This window comes from Toxotes jaculatrix, chromosome 3 (assembly GCF_017976425.1).
Source record: "Toxotes jaculatrix isolate fToxJac2 chromosome 3, fToxJac2.pri, whole genome shotgun sequence".
Classification (NCBI taxonomy): domain Eukaryota; kingdom Metazoa; phylum Chordata; class Actinopteri; family Toxotidae; genus Toxotes; species Toxotes jaculatrix.
In genome coordinates this window covers 5,128,996-5,153,009 of record NC_054396.1, presented here as the reverse complement: position 1 = coordinate 5,153,009, position 24,014 = coordinate 5,128,996, and the positions used below count along the sequence as shown (strand labels likewise).

Below are 24,014 nucleotides of genomic sequence, written 5' to 3'. Positions count from 1 at the left end.
ATGATAGCTGTTTTGTCCCTGAGGATAAGGGGATTGTGGATATACAGAACGCAGTGCACAAATGCAGGTATTTAGTTATGTTGAGGTATTGCTGTGAGGCTTGTGCTGGCTGACTTGAACTGGGTCAGAGCTTGTTCTAGTTAAAATATTATGTTTTCCCATTTGTTTTCACCCTCACAGATTACCCTAGTTAATTGATAATGGATGCATATGTGGTGGGAAAAAAAAGCTCACTGTAACGCAAAACTATTACCTTTAATTCACATTTTCCTTAAGATAATGTGACTCATTCCACTAACTCTGCTAAATACAGGAGCACCAGCGATGTAATTAATGTATAGCAGTTGTGTTAATTGTGCTTACTCTGCTCAGGGTTATGGTCTGTTGTAGTACTGTGGTACCATTTAATGGGCCATTTTCCTAAAATTTATCAGCCTCCAGGTTTGATGTCATTAACTGTGGGCCATCCCACACAGCGATATGCCCCGCATGTAACTGATGGTCATTGTTGGCTACTTTGCATTCAGCACTTTTCCCTCAGCCTCATATAAACCAAGAAGTCTCCACTCAGCAGCTCCATGTGGTTTTCCAAGTAGATTACCTTACACTAACTGTCTCTGCACTTTCTTATCACATCCACCACTTGAAAAAGACTGTGATGGTGAAGCACTGTAAAATATATAACGTTGTGTCACAGTGCATCAGCCGCAGTTCACTAATACGTCCAGTTAAATGCATCACTGGTGCAAACACCTTGCTCATATAACAACAGTGAAAGCTGCTGAACTGTTTTCTGTGTCATGTGTAATTTAGACCCCAACCACAGCTATTAAACTCTTCTCTGTTTGGTCATCAATTATCTTGAACTGCCAAATATAATCTGAAAACGGCAGTGACAGATTGTTTTAAATTGGTGCTTCACACTTAAGAGTCAGAGGGTTAAAGGAATAACCAGTAACCAGCTGAATGGCTGTAAATCTCACACTTACTCAAGTGAAGTGATTATTTAAAAAATGGCACTGGTTTAAAAAGATTTTTTTGAAACCTCAAAGCCGCTATAATCCTATCATCGATCGATCACATGACTACTTGATTCATAGTGATGGACCTACACAATTACAATTACCTGACTCAGTGGTGCTTTATAACATCTTTCAACTCGATGTTTTGGTTTTGTGAGTGGCAACTTTACCATTTATCATCTCTCTAATTCGCTGTTTTTAGGTTACAAAGAGTTGTTTTCAGCCAAAAAGCTTTCCAATATACACTACCTGCCTAGCACTAAATAGCAGAACATAGTGCAACATTTAGCAACTAGAGAACCAGTTATTAGGAATTGGTTCAGACCAAAAAGAGCTTAAAGAAGAGTGAATGTTGGACTTACATTCTCCAGATGGTTTCACAGTTTAGACTCTCTGTTGTTAAACATCTGGTAAAGAAACAGAAGAGACACTGAGCATAGACTAATCTTAAACCTGCATCAATGAACCTGCATTAACATGACATATGGTCTCTACCAGCCCCTGAGGAGAATATAAGGCTCTTTAGATGTTAAATATTCTACTGTGTTCATGAGCTAGTCTTTAACTTTGTCTGGCTGTTAGTAAACAGTGGGTTTATCAGAGCATTTTTCTTGAAAGAGCTGTGTCTGAAAACAACACTGATGAGAGCTGTAAGCAGAACAGTGAGCTACGTGATGCTAAAACTCTCAGTGGAGCTGTGGGGAACTGTAGAGTCGGGTAGGTTTTTCACTACAAGCGATCCCTACACATCGTCGTTTGATTCATTGTTGATCTAAATATACCCACTGTTGTAGCTGTATGTGTTTTAGCACATTGCTTGCATATGTCTGGGATAACAGGTATGTGCATGTTTGTGTCTGTAAATAAAGAACTCTAATTAAAGAACATAATTTCTCCCCTTTGGTTCATTCTTTGGTTTGTTTGAATCTCTAAAACCCTCTCTGTCATCTCACAGTGGATGAGTCTGTTCTCTCTGACTCCTTTGACTCACAGGTGAACTCATTCATAGGTGAATGGAGCAATTTACCGGCCACACATCATTTTCTCCCCTCACAATCAGGCTGACGCCGTTTCATATTTACAGTTTGCAGATTCAGCAGAGCATTTCAGATAATTAAAATTCAGCGTACTTTGATGAGTTGGTCCACCCTTGATTTCCCACAGTACCTTGGTTTCAAGGGCACAATTTCCATTTTTGCTTGTTATTTAGAAAATGTCAAGTTTTGTTAAGGCCTTTTGACCTTTTTTGAAGCACTTGTGGCCATTGTAAAAAGGGCATGAAGCCAGTGTTGTCCTAGATATCTTGAAGTCATGTGCTGAATTAATCACCCCTGAAAATACAGTCCTATTTCTCATCGTTGTCATTTGCTAAGGAGCATAACTTAATTAGAGACACTGAGAAATGTTCTCTGTTCTGTATTAGTCACTTATCTTTGCTGCTAGGTCAGCCTCATGCCATTTAGTTAAACTTCTACGTTGTATGCATAACAGCTTTTGTTACTAACAGCACAAGCCAGTGTAACATCAGTAATATAAATGATTTGCATTTTTAACCACAGGGTCTCCATTCTGGACAACGGTAACCTTCGGATATGGAATGCAACCAAATCTGACGCAGGCCTCTACACCTGTGTGGCAAGAAACCAGTTTGGTGTGGCAAGCAGCACAGGAAGCATCACAGTTAAAGGTATTTCCTATTCCTTCTTTCCATTTCATCACTGTCTCTTTTGCCGCTCAGTCAGCAGGAACCCTGACCAATAAACTACTGGACACCTTTTTCAAATGCATGCTTTTCACCCTGACAGCACATAGAGTTGCTTGATATTTCATTCTGCTTCTTGAAAAACTAACCTGAAGTATTCGATTTCATAAATAAAAAATGGCCAAGATAGAGAAGAAGGACACTGATTTTTAAAGCATCCAACCACCTCTCTCCATCTTCAGTAAGTCATGAGGAGCAGGTTTTTTTTTCTCTCTCTACACTGTCATTACTAGAGAGACAGAGACACCTCTGTTGCTATGTCTTTTTGCAGAGGTGTTGAAAACATTCAGCTCACTGCCTCCGTGCCTCTGGTTCTGTCAGAGGATATGCTGTGTGAAAAAAGCCTAGTGTTGTTAGATCATCTGGGCTGGGGATTGCATTTCTGCTCTGGTGCTGTGACTTATTATACTTCATTAAAAATGAATGTGAGCTGGGTATAAAGTGCTGTGCATTGAGTGGTTTTATTCTGTGCACACTGCTGTTTTTCTGTCCTATTTCCACAGGGGGGTAGTGTGCTCACCTCCTACCTGGGGGATTTGTTGACACGAAGCGAACTATACCCTCACGGTGACCTCCTTTTCGCAGAGGTTGCACGGTTCATTTGTGTTATTGTTATTTGTTCTGCCTTGATCTTCCTTGTTGGCTGGCTTGTGTAGATTTATAGAAGTATTGATCCTCAGTATATTGGCCTGAGGGAGAAAAGTTCATGGCTCGTATTTCACGAGGTTTAGTATAGATTTACATATATATTTCAACAGTTTGTTGGAACCATCACATCAAATCTTTTAGACAAATCAGACAGCAGCCACTGTATTTCTTCAGTTACACTACAAGCAGCGTATTCTGAGACGTTAAGGCAAACCCTTTGGGCATGATCGTGCTCCGCAAATTGACATCAAGAACATGTATTCACCGACCTAAGAGACAATATGTTTCAGTGTAACCACAGCAGCACATGTGGGCAGCACGTAATAATAATTGTTTGCCTGTGCCAATGTAAACCTTTCACCTGGTAAGGAATGAACTTGCACAGGTCAAACAAGAGAATTTAATAAAGTGGTGCCAAAATCCTTCAAGTTCCTCAGACTATATGATGAAAAATGTTTTATATTTCTCTCCACTCTCTGATATTAAATCATTTTTTCATAAAGTCCAGAAGACAGAGCTTTTCTTTCTTCTTCTGTAGGTTCAATCCATTTAATTGTCTTTCTTTTACAAGTTAACAATCTGTAAAATCCCTTGAACTGCTGTGTCAACAGAACAGCGGTTCACTAAAATATCAGTTGGATTTTTTTTTTCCAAGAGGTTGCTATAGAAACCTGGATTAATTGATTTTTATTTATCACCACAGGCTAGTTCTTGATTGAATACTATGAAAAACAATGATTAATGTCAATGTGAATAACAGCAAGAGGGATGTCCTGCACTGTATCTACACAGTAATTCCCTTTTTACCAGAAAACACATCACATAATGGAATTAAAAAAAAAAACTGTGCACTAACTCTGTCTTCTGTAAATCACTATCAAGGCATGTTTCCTCTTTCTGTTGAATTATAAAAGACAGATTTCATATATTATGAATGCTTGAAAGTCAGCAGCAGTCAAGGATGTGGAGAGAGCTTAAAGTGCACCTTGCTGCTGATTTATGCTGATGCCTCACTCTGTCTCCCATTGACGACTGTGGCTTTCTTTGAAAATAATCAGTAAGCAATGAATGTTGTATTTTTGCACATGTATGTGTTAATTGCTTGTCTTCAAGGCATAATGAAAAGCACAGAATTGCTACTCTCTGACAGTTACACTCTAGACCGTCCTTTTACCCATTTATCACACACTGTGAAATGAAAACGGTACAGAACCCCCCCACCCCCACCCCAGCCAATCAGCATGAGCGGGAGGCCAGCGAAACCTGCCGCTCTCACTGTAGGTTCAGGTCGATGGCCTGTGTGTGATTTTTCCAATCAAGCTGCAAGGAAACACACCCTCATATGTCCTCTCAGCATAAATAGACGGCAGCGTTATCCACTTATTATTCTTGTGAAAGGGAATATGGGTTTTATTCGACACCTTCTCTCACTCGCTTCCTTTCCATCATCGTATGTTAAAGCTGTTTTCTGCAGCTGATGTACAAATGTTCTTGTATATGATCTTGTGCCTTTCTGTCACAGTCGATATTGTTTGGAAAATGGGATGGGGTAATTTACATGCACTATTTCATTGAGGATTGGAAACCTGTTTAGCGGGGAGAAATTTGTGTTGCGTGAGCAGCCCTTATGGGAGATGACAGTAGTTTATTCAAATTGACTTTGGTGATATGAATGCTGAAAAATACCTGTCAAAAAGCATTCAGCTTCTCCTGCTGTGAGTAAGCCACCTAGCAAACAGCGGAGGTGCAGTCACAACAGATGAGCCCTGTTAATGTCCCCATTATTCCAACACTGGGGGGATATTAGCAGATTAATCGCACTTGATTATAGACGTGCTCCCTGAATTTTGATTACGCTGGAGATGAGCTGTTGCAATTAGGGCTGCCTCCGATCATTACAGATGGTCAGTGAACTCAAAACTTCTGAGATCATGCTGCGTTCACTTCTGGTTGCCTCTGTAAACCCTGACTGCAATTCATCTTCCAACACTGTGAGGCATCAGTGCAGCCCTCTGCTTCACAGGTGTTTGGAACACAAGAAAGGGATGTTCTGTCTAAGAGGCCATTGTGTCATGGTCATATTTAACACTTTTTATCCAGTACTGTGACTACAGTCACAGCATAACTTTGGTCTTCCATTTAGTTACAGATTGAAATATCTTAACACCTGTTGGATAGACTGCCATGACATTTTCCTTTATGTTCAGACATCAGTGATCCCCAGAGGATGAACTGTAATAACTTGGATGATCCCTTGACTTTTCGTCCAGCACCATCATCAGGTCGAAATTTAAATTTGTCCAATAAAAAATACTGACATTCCCATAAGCCTCAGGTGTACTTTCTGTTTTGTGCAAATTAGCATGTTGGCATGCTAAGACCCCTACAGTGTGAGATTTTTGTCTGAGACAGAATTTGACAACTATGAGAGAAAGACAACAACAAAATCTGTCATCATCAGTCCAAAGCAGTGATCCTAGATTGCACTTCGATACACGTCAACCAGCCATCCATTTGAAGGTTTGGTAACCTGTAGCAAAATTCAGAAATTTAGTGTTGGAAGTTTAGGGCCAAATCCTCACAATGTAACAGCTGCTGCTTCACACATCTACAAACCAACCAAGTAGAATGTGGTATGCAGTGACACAAAATACACTGACAGGCACAACCATTTGAATGTGACATTTTTTTAATAGCTTTAGGGACAAAATAAGACACATGCACACACACTAATGATGGAAGTGAAATGAAAAAGGAAGTTTATGTTGTGTTTTTCAAAACATAAAAGCTGATTGATGATTGATGATGCAATTTGATCAAGTGTCTACTTTCATATTTTTCTATTTACATTGTTGTGACTCATGTTGCGATTTTATGATACTCACCTCATACAGGTGACATGTATTAAACTTACACAGTCATTGTTGTCATAATCTAAAGGTACTTTAAGATGGAGAACAAAGTAAACATACATGATCGGTCATTGTGAGCATGTCAGCGTGCTGATATTAGCATCATAGCTCAGAGCAACACTGTGTCAGAGCAAAGCCTCACAGAGCCACTGGCATGTCTGTAGACTCTTAGATTTGTAAAATAAAAAGGATTCTCTGGGAGCACATGAGATTTGAAGTCAGTCTTAAAAGATGGTACTGATCAGTGCTTTTGACAGTTTTTGGCTTTTGGAGGTTTTAGACAGAACATAAATCATCTGATCAGTTTATGCACTGGAGGGAAGAAGTGGTCATTTCATTTCAAATCATTCCAGTTTCACACCAAGCTCCAGGAGGTCTTTTTCCAAGCAACCCTTTTCATCCATGTTGAATGCCAACAACTATGTGAAACAATGTGATTCCTGACAGCCATATAGAAAAATAATGAGCAGCCATCTGTCAGTGACCACCAGCAGATTGCTACAGATGTGCCACTGCACAGCATACGAATACAGTATTGAGATCACTGTGTATGTATCTGTTGAGCGATGCAGACTAGGTTTTCCCTGCTATTGAAGTTTGTCCTTGAGAAGAAAAAAGTGATGTTTAAAAAATATGTCAGAGGAGCTTGTGATGTGCTGATGAAAGCATTCTTCTTGGTTTGTTGATTTGAAAGCAAGAGGAGGTAAGACTGGGAGTGGAATGATTTCTTTTTGTAACGGTCACCACATTTTTGTTCCAAAATGACCTGAGAGATCTCACTGAGGAATGAAGGGCCTCTTCAGCAACGTGGAATAAGATGCATAATGTTGCAGTGATTTACCTTCAAATACACGTCATGAACTTTAGCCCAGTGTGTACCGTCAGCTTTTGTAGATCCTGGCAGGCTCTGCAAGGGCTTTGACCTGTCAGAGAAATACCATCTCCTCTACAGTTACGTGTTTGTCTTGAAGCTACATGCCTCCAAATCCACCTGTGTCTCAGTCTGAAGCACTGAGAGGGTGAGGGTGACGTGCTGCTCTGGTGAATTTGTTTTCAGAATTCCAGGATCACGTGGCCCGTGGCTCTTCCGTGCCCTACTCTATGCATTATTCAAGCATACACCATTCGCCTTGTGTGAAGAACTATGGTGTATATTCACTGTAGGAGAATTCATGCTTACACATTACAGCTTTAGACCATTAAAGCTGGGAGGGATGGTCCGCAGGGGTTTGGAGTGGGTGGGGGTGTAAGCATTATTCATGATGGCTGCTGTTTGTGGAAAGTCTGGTGAAACTGGTCATGTGAGCCATGACAGTACTCCTCGGAGAGGAGCAGGGAGCCATTTGGTAACCGTTTGCTTGCTCTCTTTTCTGGTCAACCATATGTCATTGTTGCACAGCTTCTTTGAGTGTTCCCACTGTGAACCAGTGTCAGTAAGTCATCTGTTTGGCTACATTAGGTGTCTGGGGTCCTACACTTCCTTCAGTTCCTTTGCCATTATAGAATCTGTACTGCTGTGATTGTTGTTGCTGTTTAACAGCAGTGGTTCAAGTAGACGTTGCTCAAATAATAAAAGATTCTCATTTCTTTGAACATAAAACACTGATGAGAATCTTCTGCTCTTCTCTGTCAGACTTGATATCGTTTAGTGTTTTTTCCTTTTCACATTGGCTTAAATGCAGATCTCCTGGAGGATCTTCTCACCACAGAAATGAAAATTGGTTGTTAGTACAAACACCTGTGTTTACGTTTCTCTGACTAATGCTGTCTTGCAGTTGTAAGCGTCACCTCTGTCCTCTCTGAGTAAGGCATAGTAGTAAATGTGGAAGTATTGTGACCATGTTATATCCTTGCAAGAGGTCTTAGAGAGGAGGTCAATACGGATGGTTGGCTGACTTTAACACAGGGGACCTCAGCAACGTTTTCCTAACCTTATCCATGGCAACAATATTCCCCTGACCTTAACCAAGTAATTGTAGTTAACCTAACAAGACCTTAAACTATAAGTCTGGTCTTTTTTATCTTTTTTTTTTCTGATGATCAGCACATCTCATGAAAAGACTAAAAGCCACAACAGACTGACCATACTAATAGATATTGTGTGTGTATCCAAAGCCTGTTATATCTTACTTTCTGTGCCATCTGTGGTCCAAAAACATTTAAAAACACATCAATAAGACATGTCATGACCCTGAGGATGTCTGACCATGTTTGTTCTTTACCATGAACATGGGCACTGTGGTCTATTTTGATTCAGTCCCACATACACTATCCTGCTAACGTGAACACTCACTAGCGAAACAAATCTGCAGCTAAGAATAGTCCCCAACAAATACCTGATTTTCTCCTATTCGAATTACATTTGCTAAAAGCTACAGCTGTTTTAGGATATTACTCAGCTGTTATTAAAAAATCAAAGTATACACACACTAAACACTTTGTCAGGAACACCTGTACACCTGCTTATTCATGCTATTATCTAATCATGTGGCAGCGGTGAAATTAATAACATCATAACAGGTCAGGAGCTTCAATTCATGTTCACATCAAACACCAGAAAGAGGAAAAAAATCTCAGTGACTCTGACTGTGGCATGATTGTTGGTGTCAGGCGTGCTGGTCTGAGTATTTCTGAAGCTGCTGATCTCCCTGGGATTTTCAGACACAACAGTCTCAAGAGTTTTTACTCAGAATGGAGCCAAAAACAAAAAGCATCCAGTGAAGCAGCATCTCTGTGGACTGTTGATGAGAGAGGTCAGAGGAGAATGACCAGGCTGGTTGGAGGTGACAGAAAAGACTTTGATAACACAGATAACCAATAGAAACCAACTGTGGTGAGAAGAGAAGGATCTCAGAATGAACAACACGTCCATCCTTGAGATGGATGAGCTACAACAGCAGAGACCACATCAGGATTTCAGTCCTGTCAGACAAGAACAGAGGTCTGAGGCTGCAGTGGGCATGGGGTCATAACATGCAGCAAAATCAATCTTTTAAGAATAAAGGTGCAAACATGTACATGTATACCACAGCCACAGTCAGCAAGTAAATCATTAACACTTGAATGTCTGTTGTTTCTCCTATAAATTCTTCTTCTTTCTTCTAAATTACTAAACAGTCTGGTTTCCATGTCTGTACATTAGAGTCCGTTGACCTACTAAACTATGTTTATTTAGTTCAGGACACCCCTTGGTTTGACATGGTTGATTAATTTATGGTCAATTATTCATGTCAAACACTGTGACGTGCACAGGTGTCCGCTGAAATTTTCTGCATCGTGAGTGCAAAAGTGAAACATGTCAGCCTGGGTTTGACCCACCTGAGCAGCTCTCCCTGAGATGCCACCTAGCCTGTCTGGGCGTGTTAGCACACTCTCTGTCATGTCTCTGATTGACCCCGCTAAGTGAGTTGGTTACTATCCTCTCATTTACAGTGGCAGTAGGTAACAAGGCATTATACAAGATAGAAAGCAATCAAATTATGGTCAAGAGCCCAGTGTGTGGTTGTGTAACCAACCTTGGTTGTCCATATAATCTGTCACAAATGATGACAGAGGAGGGTAATAAGGGAGCATATTCCCACCATCATTGTCACAGTGAGTCCCCGGAGGCAGCAGACCAGGCAGCACACATCGCAAGGACAGGAGTTCATATAAGAAAAGATGCAAATACACCAGTCCTCCTGGATAAATAAGAGAGGAAATAAATGTTTATGGTATGTTTCCATGCAGAGATACAGGAGTAAATATGTTTGACTGTGGGTGCATGTAAGTACTTCCCTGCAGATTCGTCCTTAGCCTTTTATTTTCCCCTACATCCTTCTCCTCACATCATTTAGAGTAACTGTCTCTCCATGAAAACCTGCAAAACAGTCAGTCCTGACACATTTTTTACAGAGGAGTTTTTTTTTCTTTTCTTTTCTTTTTTTTTTTTACCTTTTAAATTTTTCAGGTTTCCCATTTCCTTCCTGCACTTGTTCTACAAAGTGTAGCCGGCCTTTAGAAACAGAGCAGGTAGAGCAGACAGAGACCCTTGAATAGCTCCTGTGTGTTATTACGACGTTTTACTGCGCCGCCTTCGCTCACCATTTAGCCCCAGCAATAGAGTAGTGGGCCTCTCAGACACACTTTCATTGTGTATATGACAAAACCTAGCAGCTGATAGCGTTCAGGCCTGATATCAGAAAACGACTAGATAAATCACATTGGGAGCGTATGGTGGTCGAGGTGTGTGTAGGTGTGTGTGTGTGTGTGTCGGGAGGAGAGGGAGGGAACCAGTACAATGAAGGTATCAAATTCACTCTGGATGAAGACTGCACTGCCGGCACTTTCTACATGAATCTATGCCTGTCCAGGGATCATTTGCCATGGTTAATTTAGTCTGTGTGCTCAGAGTGGCAATTTCAACCAAGTAATCACAGCACCCCCAAGAGGGAGATAGGTGCTGTGCACTCTGAGAACAAAGCCTCTGCCTCTTATTTCGCCTCTCTCATGTCCTTCCACCTTCCTCCTCAGCTGCTCACACACAAGTGCAGATAAGGGACGCTTGCCTTATTCCCATGGGGTGCCATTGTAATGCACTGCAGGCTTGAAAAGAGAGTAGTGACTGGAAGAAGTGCTCACTGCTGTTTACTGTTTTCCTAGCAGTGCGTTTTGGGAATTTTCGGGCCTATTGGGGGGGGGGGGGGGGGGGGGGGTTGTTCCAGGCTGAAGGCTGAGCTGACAGTGACACATGGAGGCTTCTCAGGATGCAGGAGAGACACGTCTCTGAGTCCCCACAGAGAGGAGCTCAGGCCGAAACTAATACCAGTTATTGTAGCTGTGCGCCCTAGTTTGCTGTGTGCTCTGTCCCCTATATCCTTCTATTAACTGAGTCTGACATATCCATAAGGATGATGGAAGGGCTTGGCTTTTTACAAAGCCATTTCCTCTACTGAATTCTAATGCCAGGAGAAGGGGAACCGAAGAGTGTGTTTGATCAAATGTGGATGGATGTGAATGTGTGTTTCAGAGCCGACCATCATCACCACCCTGCCGTCCACCCTGGACGTCACCGTGGGGGAGAGTGTGGTCCTGCCCTGTCAAGTGAGCCACGATCCATCTCTGGAACTCAAGTTCACCTGGTTCTTCAACGAGCAGCTCATCCACTTCGGGAGCCACGGTGGATTTTTTGAAAAAGTGGGAGGTGTAAGTGTATAATCCCTCATGATTTCTCTGAATGTGTGAGGCTGTCAGGCCTCTGATTTTTAAACCAGCTGTCATGTTGTGAGAGCTGTACACTGACAAATGATTGGAGATGTGTACACAATGGGGTCGGCGGGTTAGGAAACACATTTATATATGGACATTTTGAATGAAATGAAAGGAATTAGGCAACTTGCTGTAAACCAATAAAATTATAGCTTGGCTGTAGATTTGAATATGGCAATTAAAACTAAACTTATAAAACTTCAGTAATAAACACAACAGTTCAGTCTATACTGAACATGACACATAAAATTCCAGTGGGAAATGGCAGCAAGTAGGTGAGACAACGCAAAGTTAGCTCTACAGGCAGAGAGAAATTAACTGTGTGTGCCAGACCAACAACAGGTTGTATTGTTTAAAGGCACAGAAGCAAAAGCTTAGCGTATGTGAAATAAAGAGCACAGTAGTTGCCTTGTATGAACTTCCTGATCTTTACCATCAAAATATATTACACTAGATTTATGCCAGAGATGTTACATTAGTTCAAAACCTAATTATATACTTCGGGTGTATACAGGAAAAATTTCACTCCAAAGAAACTGTGTCACTACAGGATTTAGTATTAAGTATCACTGATCAGCCACACAGGGTCATGAAAAGAGACTATGGATGAATGTTTGTGGATTTTTTTTTTCACTTCTAAGTAATTTTTCCATCCAAAGGCATCAGTTTGTACCTCTATCATCAGTCACCACAGTGATCTAAATGCATATTACCTTTGCAGTGTTAATTCAACAGTCATACACTCATTACTTTTGCCATTCATGCAAGACCTCACACTGATGTCCCCATTAGTTTTCAGTGTTCACAGATTGTTTTCCAGCACGTGAGCTCATCTCACACAGGTGTCAGTCAGAAACCTGTAAGTTGTCACAGCTCTTACACCGTGTTTTCCCTTGACCCATATTACATGATAAATAAATAAGAAACACGCCGTGCAGTGTGTTGAGGAATGCTCATTTTATTAGCACCACTGTGCTCTTTAGACACTGATTTATTTTTCAACCCCCTTCAGAGATTTCATTGAATTAAGGTCAAGAGGTGACTCTGAAGATTCATTGGTACATCAATATTATACTTCTTGTTCTTTTAGCAGGGTCATAATAAATTCAGCCGCAGTGCAGAGGGAATGTTTGTATCAAGTGTATTATTTATGGCCTGAAAATTGCTGCCTGTGGTTTATTTTAAAATAAAAATTTACATACACACCCTGCAACCAACCTCAGTCAGCTGCTGTATACTTTAAAATGTTTGCAGCTTACACCTCAGCATGTGATATGTGGGCTTACTTTTTACCTAAGAAAAATTCAAGGCTCCTTCAAAAACTGCCAGCGTAAAGAATACAGTGCTGAAATGTCCTTCCTGTTCCTTTTATGATTTACAGTATAAAGCCACATTTACAGTCCCCTCACCCTAATGGATTGGTGTACATCTACATTTACCATACATCTACATTTACTTTGATTAAGCTACCAGCCACTCCACAGAATTCTTACTGCCATAGTGCTACAGCTTTCCACTATGCCCAGTTTATTAGAGAACCTGCTGTGCTCCCCTCTGATGAAATGGTAATGTAGGGGTTTGAATTGCAATTAGAGATGGAATAAAATGCTCCTTCTCCTCCTCTGAAGAAATAACTATTAGACCGACCATTAGGCTGCTCTTACAACTGAAACAGCTCTATACCATAATCAAAATTAAGCTATCGCAGCAAGTACATTTCTGTACTTGTAGAGACAAAATAAAAGCATGGAGGGTGTCCAAGGCAGAGAGGCATTTCAGCTTCCTTATTACAATATGGAAGAAAGGGCTGCATGAGGAAATATGGATTTACTTTTTCACACATACATGAAAATGAGCTTTCTGTTCAGCTGGTTTTGTTCCCATGTGGCTGGAAAGGCAGTATTGTTCTTGAATTACAATTGCTTGAGGCTTACCATGTTGCTTATAGAACTCTGTGTGCATGTGTGTGTGTGCATGATTGTGCGTGTGTTGAATGACAGCAGCATTCGGCAGGAGACATTATGATTCGAAACATCCAGCTGAGGCACGCGGGGAAGTACACGTGTGCCGTGCAAACGAAGGTGGACAGTATTTCCATTGCTGTTGACTTGGTTGTCAGAGGTAAGCTACAACGGTGAACGTCCAACAGGCATGCCCCACTTCAACATAACTAGTGACCAGATGTTTATTTCAGCTTACCAGTGTCCGAGATTTCAAAACAGTTAAATGATTCATGATTCATCAACTGCTGAAGAAGGTGGGAGTTTGTTAGTGATGAATTTTTACTGTGACTGGTTGTGCCTCGCTGATGAAGAAATGAAGGAACAGAATGAAATGGGAGGCAAACAGAAATTTCTCTTTTCACGGTTTAAAGGAAATTTAGTGTCTAATTAGACCGAATAGCTCCCAAAGGTTTCACAGTGAACTGACTACTGTAGCCGCAGGTCCTGAAACCACCGCCACTCCTTTCCATCTCGTCCTGATTTACATTCCCTCCCCCTCCCTTCTCTTCCCCCCCTCCTCCATCTGTCTCTCTATCTTTCTCTGCTTTTTCCTGCCTGGCTATGCCATCTATCAGGTCCCCCGGGGCCCCCCACCAGCATCCATGTAGAAGAAATCACTGATACCACAGCCTCTCTGTCCTGGAGGCCTGGTCCTGATAATCACAGTCCAATTACGGCATATACCATCCAGGCCAGGACACCATTTTCCCTCGGGTGGCAGGCTGTCACCACAGGTAAGTTCTCTCCAACCAGCCGTGGCCTCTTCCAATCACATGGAGGGGTCCACTCTTCATTCTGCCTCGCCTGTGAGAATATTGGTGATTACCCCAGCACCAAATGGTACGCATTTTGTAGTGTGACCATTGACCGCCATTTTATCGGACTCCTGGGAATCCTGAAACATGGATCCCGTCCTGATGATGAAGCTTGTTGCCAGGGCTGTAATTTGATAGAGCAGTGAAGTGATAGCACCGGTGTAATTTTTCCCCACATCCTCTTTAATGGGGCCCTTAGCATTCATGCATGATTGGTATAATGTGCTTTTATCCCGTACTGTATACCCTGTTCTATTGATATTTTTGTGAATTAAGGACAGTTTGATCTCAGATAGTTTTACTGGTCTCATTGATTTACCATGTCAGGATTATATATTTGTAACAGAACTACATTATGACCTTGTACGTGCACAGAACTCCTGCCTCAGAAGGAGAAATTGTCTTTTAGTCATATTTAGAGGAATTACCTCTATTTTTTCTGTTTTGTGCATTGCTTTAATTCCAGTTTACATGCACAATGTATGATACCATGCATGTTTTTAATAAAGAATACAATTAAAGTAAGTAGAAGTAAGTAAAAGTAAGTTAATGGTGCATTTCTTTACATGTTATTCTTCTGTATTGTGTTTTTGTTTTACGGGTTTGTGTGAGCATTATGTGTCCTTGTGAAGGATTACACCTGTCCTATGTACCTGTGGTGGAGTCCTACCAGGCTTGTCAGCCTGGAGGACAGTCTGTTGCAAAGCTGACGCACACCTACACACACACATACACACAGAACACACACACAAAAACTTTCTTGATACTGAAGGGGGCACTGTGTGTTTTATGCCAGTTCCTGAGGTGGTGGGGGGCCACCGGCTGACAGCTACAGTAATAGACCTGAGCCCTTGGGTGGAGTATGAGTTTCGAGTCCTGGCAAGCAACACTATTGGGACCGGCGAGCCCAGCAAGCCATCCAAACAAGCAAGGACAAAGGGGACCTGTATGTACTGCATGAGCAGGAAAAAAAGTTTCCTTACACCTTCAAAGCATATATCATGTTTACTTTTTCCTTTCAAGTCAAACGTAATTTACCTATTTTGATCTTACAGCCCTATCAGCAGTCGTAATTTACCTATTTTCTTTTTTCTTTTTCTCTTGCTCAGAGTTAGATTAGTTAGAAGATTGATACCATTCTCATGTCTGTCCTGAAATCCTCTAAAGCAAAAAGACTGAAATAGGGGGGAAACAGGTAGCCTAGCTCTGTGCTAGGGTGAGAATATCCCCCCAGCAGCCATAGTTTTATATATATATATATATATATATGTGTGTGTGTGTGTGTGTGTGTGTGTGTGTGTGTTTATATGTATATCTAAAAATCCATACAAAACTGAAGTGTGAGAATGACAAGTTGTAGATGATTTCTAGCACATAACCTACTGTATTTCCACAACTTGTTGTTACACTTTGGCTTTGTATGTCATGTTCCTGGAACTTTAACATATCTTCTGGTGATTGGTGGATTTTGTTACCAGGCTAGCTGTTTTGCCCCATTTCCAGTCTTTATGGTAAGCCAAGCTAACAGTCTGCCAGCTGTAGCTCCATATTTAGTATGCAAACATGAGAGACCTTTCATCTAATTCTTGACAAAATGCAAATATTCTCAAAATGTCGAACAAGATCTTGATTGTACTAACCAAAATGCAGATTAAGTGTTTTCTCCTCTGCCACAAGAAAGTAAAATTCTATTCAATTTGAACCATAAGAAAAAAAATACTAACCATCTCTGAAAAGCAGCAACACACAGCCTACCCAGAGACAGCAGGATTCACCAAGGCTACATCCTCTGTGTGCTTTCATATCTTTTGGTATAAAAAGCATCATAGGCTCAAAGAGTTACCTCTCTGCCGTTAGGGAGTAGCAACATGGAAAGTGATTACATATGCCATCTCAGCGTTGTGCGAAGTCAACAGAGCTAAGCTGATCTGTCTTCTTCCTCCAGCTCCGAAGGTCACGCCAGCTAATGTGAGTGGAGGCGGTGGCAGTCGCTCCGAATTAGTCATCACATGGGAGGTAAGCAAGCCTGCTCAGGTCCCCCCCTTACCCATGGAGGGAGCCAGACGTCATTATTCTCTGTGGATCTGGGCCTCTGTTTCATTAATAACAGCTGAACGGCTTAATGTATGGCATTTCATTTTTAAGAACAGAGAGGCAATAACTGCTGCTGTCACCCTGGGGGAGAGAAAAATGCTTTTGAGGTTTCAATAAGATAATTAAACTCAATGGCTCCTTCGAAGTCCCAACTTTTTTCAGATTGTTTTCCTTTCCTCTCCTTTCTTTCTTCCATCTTTCTTTCTTTCTTTTTCTCTCTTTATTCCTACAAAGCCACCGCATATCAATCCAGCTCCAAATGCTTATATTTATTCAGGCTGCTCAAATTCATCAGCCCCTGCTGTGAAAAGTTTCACAGAATCAGTGTTGATGTTTCAATATGCAATAGTTTGATTAAAGTCTAACTTCTGCCTAACAAAGCTGCTTTTTCGCCTCAGACCTCAAAAGGCACTTTCCTTTTGACATAAAAGCGGGGGGGTAGAAAGTTATATTTTTAATTTTAACTTTTGCTTTAACAAGAAGGGAAACAGTATGCTGACCACTTCTGTTTGAATAGTAGCTGTAACTCTGAATCTAGTTCAAGAACCAAGTTGAAAACATGAATAAAAGTCTATACTTAATGCTGGTAATCCAGTTATTCTCAGTAGTGGGGCTAAAAATGTAACTTTCGTCCAGAGGGTGACAGTCGTGTAAAAGGCCTTGTGGTAGTTAATGTCAAATGGGGCTAACCCCACTGCAATCTGCCTATAAGATCATGAAAAATATTCCTTTCAGGGTTGAGATGTTGGCCTGATGGTGGCACTAGGGGAAAAGTTTAATTTAGTTTAGCTGCACATGTAACAACACAAAAACCTCATAAAATAATAACATATTAGAATATACAGATAAAAAAAAGAGTAATTATGTTGGTATGGTATGGTAATTGCATATAGTGAGCTGACAATAAAATGTACTGCAGGTGCTACAATATAAAAAAATAACTTTTGTTTTCAGCAGTAAACATCATAAAATTTGATTTATTAACATGTCTACAGCTATAAATACATCAGACATGTTATCAGTCTGGACAACAGCTGAGTTTATGGTATCATGCTGAGTGCACTGCACTGTGTAATGGATGTGTCCAATAATAGTTCTTGTGTGTACAGCATGATAAATTTGAAACCAAGCGTTGCCTCAAAAAATTGAAAGCTTTGTCTTTGGTCTTGCTGTTTAGTCTGTGTGTGGTAATTTATGATTTACAAAGCTTATTCACTAAGTGATGAAGAGATTTAAATCAATACATAAAGATTGATTTTATACACAAAATTGTATGGTAGGGTTGTTTGTGTTTAATCTTTGCGTTGTCCTGCAGCCTGTCCCAGAGGAGCTGCAGAACGGACCAGGGTTCGGCTACGTGGTAGCTTTTCGTCCCCACGGTGCCACAGGATGGATGCAGGCTGCTGTACCATCCGCCGAGGCATCCAGATACGTCTTTAAAAATGAGAGCATCCAGCCCTTCTCGCCTTTCCATGTGAAGGTTGGGGTTTACAACAATGAGGGGGAAGGGCCATTTGGACCAGTTACCACTATCTACTCTGCCGAGGAAGGTGCGTATGATCTCATGTAATACACAGCAGGTTATGGAGTAGCTCTACATGTTCAGCTAGTATTAATGCATGAGTACAAGACTAGATGCATTCAGGGTCTGAACAGTGGCAGCAGTGATCTTACAGCCCTATCAGCACTTGCAGATGTCTTCTCCATACTTCCCTCTCTCTCTGTTGTTCGGATGAAAGAAGTGGCTTTGAAAGAGTTTTGATGTTCCTTCTTTGAGGGGTCATCAAAGCTCAGTGTTACTTCTAAAATCATTCAGTCTTTATACATTAACTCCAGAGCCTGGCCGAGCGCCCACCAGGGTTCGTGCCAAGAGCCTCTCTGCATCCGAGATTGAAGTTTTGTGGAAAGCTCTGCCCTGGAATGCCAGCAAGAAAAGAGTGCTGGGCTATGAGGTGAGCTACAGTGAAATACCTTGTTTGTGTGTGCTTCAATTGGATACAAGTCTGTTTGTGTGTGCGTGCGTGTGCAAGCACATGGCAACTAATGCTGTTGATTCTTGTTCTCTTCTATTATTGATGAGTTTTTCAGGCTCATGCACCTTGGGCATAGGAGATAATAGCTTGCTGCATGCATAGTGGTCCAGCCTAGTCCCATGCCTCTGGGTTTAGCTGTGTTTCTCTTGTTGCTTACCTAAGTACTGTAACCACCCTGATTACTGATGCAATACTCTAAGGGATAGAGCATTTAGTTCCTAATCCACCTAACAAAGCAGTTTCAGACAGTGGCTCTGCTCTCCGTTAGTTGTTGTCATTTTAATTCCGCTCATTATTGAAATCCAAGATTTGTACAAAGGCACAGTTTTCATCCTCGGATTGCATAAAGTGCCAGGATTATAAATTGTTGACCACTAAAAGTCAACAGGGGAGCAGGGCCTGAGCAAACCATTGCTGTGAGGAAAGACAAATTATATTTGTGCTGTCAAGCGTGCCAGCTATTTCAGCCCTGACAAGCGGGGTGACAAAGAAAATCTGTTATCAGTGGAAGTTGATGGCAGGGGATTTTTGAGGATTCTGTCCTTCCTTTTCTTTGTTTTCTTTTTATTTCTTCTGCATATTTGACCTCTCTGTTTACCACATAACTTAAAGCGTGGCACATGTCAGATAAGCATAAGTGAGGCTCACGGTGAGCAAAAGGTACACGAGGTGACATGCTGCTAAAGCTTGTTTTCAGACCGGTTCACATCTTCCATCCACTTGAGTTCACATCTCCCTGTTCCCGGTTTGCACTTCATTGACAGGGTGTAACAGAAAGCTTTTAAGGTGTCTGTCATGTTTTTTTGCGTTCACGTCTGCGGTTCTGCCCTGTTGCTTTCTAGCTGAGGTACTGGAGTAGAAGCGAAAGGGAAGACACGGCCAGCGTGCAAAGAACCATAGGAAATCAAACGTCTACTATTATCCACGGGGTGAAAGGCAGCACCATATATTACATCTCAGTGAGGGCGTATAACACTGCTGGAACGGGGCCTCCCAGCACCACTGTCAACGTTACCACCAAAAAACCACGTAAATATCAGATCTAATTATAAGTACCAGTCGCTTTCTGCCTACGTTCAGGTTTTATTTTAGGTGAGTAATGTGTTTTCTCCTCTCAGCACCCAGTCAGCCACCAGTTAAAGTGATGTGGAACGCATCAAACTCCAAGATTATATTGAACTGGGAGCAGGTCAAAGCCCTGGAAAATGAGTCAGAGGTCACTGGTTACAAAGTAAGCGCCCAGTCGTTTGGTTTTATCAGAAAAATTGCGCTTGTTGCCATGGCTTCTGTGCCTGACTCGCCTTGCAACATTCATCCTCAGGTGCTCTACAAGAAGAACCGACACAGTCGCCCCAATGTCATGGAAACCAACACCACCTCAGTGGAGCTTGCCCTGCCCACTGATGAGGATTATATCATCCAGATAAAGCCATTTGGAGAGGGAGGGGAAGGCAGCAGTAGCAGGCAGATCACCATCCCAAGGATACCAGGTAAGTGGAGAGTTAGGCAGTGCCTCCCTCGTGGCTGAGCTGAATAACACACTCCCCTGCTGCTGTCCAGCCAGAGGAGATTAGCTATCACCATCTCCAAAGGAACAAGGAGATAGGGATAGGGAAAATAATTTGATACATGAACCATTGGTGCAATTAAGGCCTCTACGTGACACCATAATGCAAGCGCTGCATGAACAGTTCAGCAATTTATTTAAAATACTTTGAAAATCTCATTCCCCTGCTCAAGTAATAACTCTCAAATATTTTTTGAAATGAATGTTTTCAGCATGTGATTACTAAAGCAGGCTGGAGAGGCAGACGATTAAAGAAATTAAATGCCAAAGTCTGTATGATGTTGTTTTTTATTTTTGACTGTTGTTTTTTTTTTTTTCTTCACAGCAATCAGACTAACAGCCTTGTTCTTTTCAATAACTTTTCAGGCCCCAACGCAGTCGGCTCAGCATCCAAGGTCTCCACTCTATCAGCACTCAGTACAATAGCACTGTCTTTCACAGCACGGACATCTTTATGACAAACAGCTCCCAGCAGACGCTGCATCTGATGTGGAGACAGCTCTACGGCGGAACGCAAACACAGCCCACTCTGGTGTAACTAGATCCATTCATTTAGATTTTAGAGGCAGAAGGAAGACGCTGACGAAAACATAAAAAAATATGCCACTGAGATGTCAGGGAAGGAGTCCCCTTCAGCACCCAGGCTAAGTAAAGGAGATTGACCGGTGTCGTGACTATGTTGTTACCAAAGCAGCTTTAATAAGAAAAAAGTAAAGAGAAAATTTGTCTTATATGCATCTTTTTGTATGCCATGTTGAGCTTTTATAGATTTTGTTTTCTTAAGAAAGTTAAAGTCAGTCTGGGCTTATTGGGGCAAGAACAATTAGGTGCATGGCAAAAAAAAAACAAAAAACAAAAAAAACACCAGTCTGGAGGTCAAGAATGTGATTTGACAGCGTACCTTTTGTCTTCTAAAATAACGTAAGAAATGTAACTTTGGTTGTGAGAGACCAGAGTGTTTGTTTTTCAAGTGAATGAATTAATAACTGTTACCTGTTACTTCTCTGCATTTCTGTTTCTGCAATATTTCAACAATATTTCACTCAAAGGACTGCACTGGCATGGTGAGTGTTTGTCATCATTGGTCATCTCAACAAGTATGTGATAAGAGGACTAGCATCTAAAACCATGTCTCTGGACAGCACATGCTAATGCTTTACCATACTAGTAAACTGAAACAGCTAAAATGATTCCAAATAAATAAATAAACAAATTAAAAAATATATACATATACATACACACACACATATATCTATATCTATAGATATATAGATACTATATATCTATCTATCGATCCATAGATAGATAGATAGAATGATTTTTGAAATCTCACAAATCTACAGAAAATACAGAAAAAAATATAAATTTTATCTAATTACAATAATGCAAGAGAAATAAAGAGTCATCGTAATCATTTCTCCTGTCCATACTGGCCCTTTGTAGCACAACTACAAAAGTGTAGTGTGCAAAAAGGCCCTTTAAGGTTCAACTTAAGCTGACATGGGGCTTTAACTGTCTGAGTTAGTTAAACCAAGTGGCTTTCTCCAAATTATTTTTTTTGCATGAAATCCCCTCTAATGTTTTTTTTTTTGCAGAGGGATATGTCCTGGTAATCACATGTGTGGGTTTGCTGCTAGGACGATACATCAACAATAAACCTGCACTTTACCAGCTGAACAAGTCACCTGGTTTTTACTAATTGAAGAACACTGAAGCTTTGTGTTAGGTTCTGCAGAGCCCTAGAATGAAATTTTTCACATTATGGAGGGCTGAGAAGGGATCGTTTTACAGCCAGTATAGACAGATGGAATGATTACAACCACCAATAGCTCTTTCAGCATACCTCTAACATGTGAAACTTGAAAAAGTCCACATTTATCTGTTAACATGCTATATGCTAATGTGTTAGCATGCTGTTTTTGGGGTTTTTTTTTTTGCCAGTCCTCTCGGTTAAGTTGACAAAGAACTCCCGAAAAGTTGAAGAAGTCCTTAAAGCCACTGATGTGATTGTCACTGACCTTGTTACCAGAAACAGAACCATGCTGTTGTTGGAGAGCATCTCCCCTAGGTTCCTCTACCTTGGCCACTGAACTGCACTGGTAACCGGACCCTCGTGGCCGTCTCATGCTCCTCATTCTTTCAGTTAGCCCTGTGTCTAGAGCTATTCTTTGCCTTCTGTGTGCCTCATCATATGTTCAAAATCCTCAGGTCCTTAAAGAGCCTTAACTTATCATATGTATATCAAAAACATTAGGAACATAGAATTATGAAGCAGCCACAGTGATGTTTACATGCTGCTCTGTTGATAGAAACTGTATGTGGTCAGGATCGGGGGGGGGGGTGAGGGGCCAGCATCCTTTGTGCAATGCTGAGGTTACTGAGGTTAGTTTGAATGGCGTTCTGCAGTTTCGCATGGGATATTGGCAATATATGAGGCCTGGTGCATTTTTATAGGTGTGTATTCTTAATAAAAGACGATGCTGCTGATCTTTTCCTTTTTCCATAGTCTCCTGATGCCATGTGGGACTGCTGTGCTGCAGAGGTACAGTGCAGTCTGTATGTAGCTTGTAAACCAGTTAAGTAGTTTGTAGTACTTTGAAGGGAAGTGTACTGTAGGCTACTGGGTCTTGCTCGGAATCATGCATCAAGAAATGTGTAATATACTGTTTTGTACACTTCAAATCATTTATATAAAAGAACCTTTCTAAAGAGATGATTTACTTGGTTTTTATGTAATAACTCTTGTTTCATACTGTAGCTATAACTGTTGCTTAGCATGACTGTACTTTGTCCCCTCTCTTCTGTCCATCTGCAAACTGACTGAATAGCTTTAGGAACATGCAAGGTTCATACATCTAATAGGTTTGTGTATACTGTATGTGTACCATGACAACTGAACCATGATCAGCCCCATGTCTACGCTTCTGTCAAAGTCAGCCCCTCTGAGATATACTGGGTCTACTGTCCATATATGCTCTACACAGGGGTTTCCTCTGTTGCTGTTTGTTGTTTATACTGTGTTAATAAAGATTATTGATTTATACAACAATGTCAAGCTCTGTTGGTCCATTCCTTAGACATAAGAAATGACATAAAAGAGTCAAAATACAAAATTCATTTTGACACTTTAATGCAACAGATCTGCCCTTTAGGAAGAAGAGGAATGTTCAGTTTTTGTTGACACTGTCAGAGAGATATTAATTCAGCTACAGTGTATGTTTATTATTGAGGCTGTGGTTAGTGGTGGTGTTGTACTGGACTACATCGTATTGAAATGTGTTTCTAATATTCTTCCATTCTCAGGGTTGTAAATGGGGCGAGCAAAACATTACAAACAGCAGTTCAACACCACAGCAAACTACAACGTCAAAAATAATTAAAGCTGCAAGCACCCCTTGCGAGCCGCGGGAGTCACAGCCAGCACAGCCACGCACAAGAGTCCTCCTATGTCCTCTCCTCTCTCCTGCTCTTCTCCCCCGAGAAGCACAGTTGTATACAGCAACAGAAAAGACATGGCCCCCTCCCAGCAGGGGGCACTATGAGTGTATCATCATATGAGCATATAAATGAGTTGAGAGTGTGAAGGTCATCCTGATTATCTGTGCAGAGCAAACATGTAATTTGGTTTAATGGTCAGTGTGTTATTTGTAAATTACTTTAGTGTTGTTTAGAGTTTGTGTAGACATTTCAAATGGTGTTATTTTCAGCCACATATGTTAAGAATACCAGGATGTCCTTGGTTTAATATATCCTGGTATTTGTGGATATATATATGAAAAAGTTAACGGACATTAATGGAGTTAATGGACATTTGTACTTTGAGTGAGCTGTGTTTATGTGACTACATGTGTAATGTGGTTACAAGAAAGTTGCACATGTTAAGAAAAACTATCATGAAGTTTGTCAGAGGA

The 24,014-nt window shown here is 41.1% G+C and overlaps 1 protein-coding gene across 1 annotated transcript in view; it reads left to right on the top strand.

The window, feature by feature from the left end:
* cntn4 (contactin 4) overlaps window positions 1–20,571 on the top strand; it is a 97,366-nt gene extending 76,795 nt beyond the window's left edge. Inside the window, exons 11-22 of the mRNA XM_041033436.1 lie at window positions 2,582–2,709; window positions 11,353–11,528; window positions 13,592–13,712; window positions 14,170–14,328; window positions 15,206–15,355; window positions 16,355–16,425; window positions 17,819–18,053; window positions 18,340–18,455; window positions 19,379–19,565; window positions 19,655–19,767; window positions 19,858–20,026; window positions 20,470–20,571. Coding sequence (XP_040889370.1) covers window positions 2,582–2,709; window positions 11,353–11,528; window positions 13,592–13,712; window positions 14,170–14,328; window positions 15,206–15,355; window positions 16,355–16,425; window positions 17,819–18,053; window positions 18,340–18,455; window positions 19,379–19,565; window positions 19,655–19,767; window positions 19,858–20,026; window positions 20,470–20,561 — 1,717 coding nt within the window. The 3' untranslated portion in view covers window positions 20,562–20,571. The remainder of the gene's footprint in view (window positions 1–2,581; window positions 2,710–11,352; window positions 11,529–13,591; window positions 13,713–14,169; window positions 14,329–15,205; window positions 15,356–16,354; window positions 16,426–17,818; window positions 18,054–18,339; window positions 18,456–19,378; window positions 19,566–19,654; window positions 19,768–19,857; window positions 20,027–20,469) is intronic.
* Window positions 20,572–24,014: the final 3,443 nt, after the last annotated feature.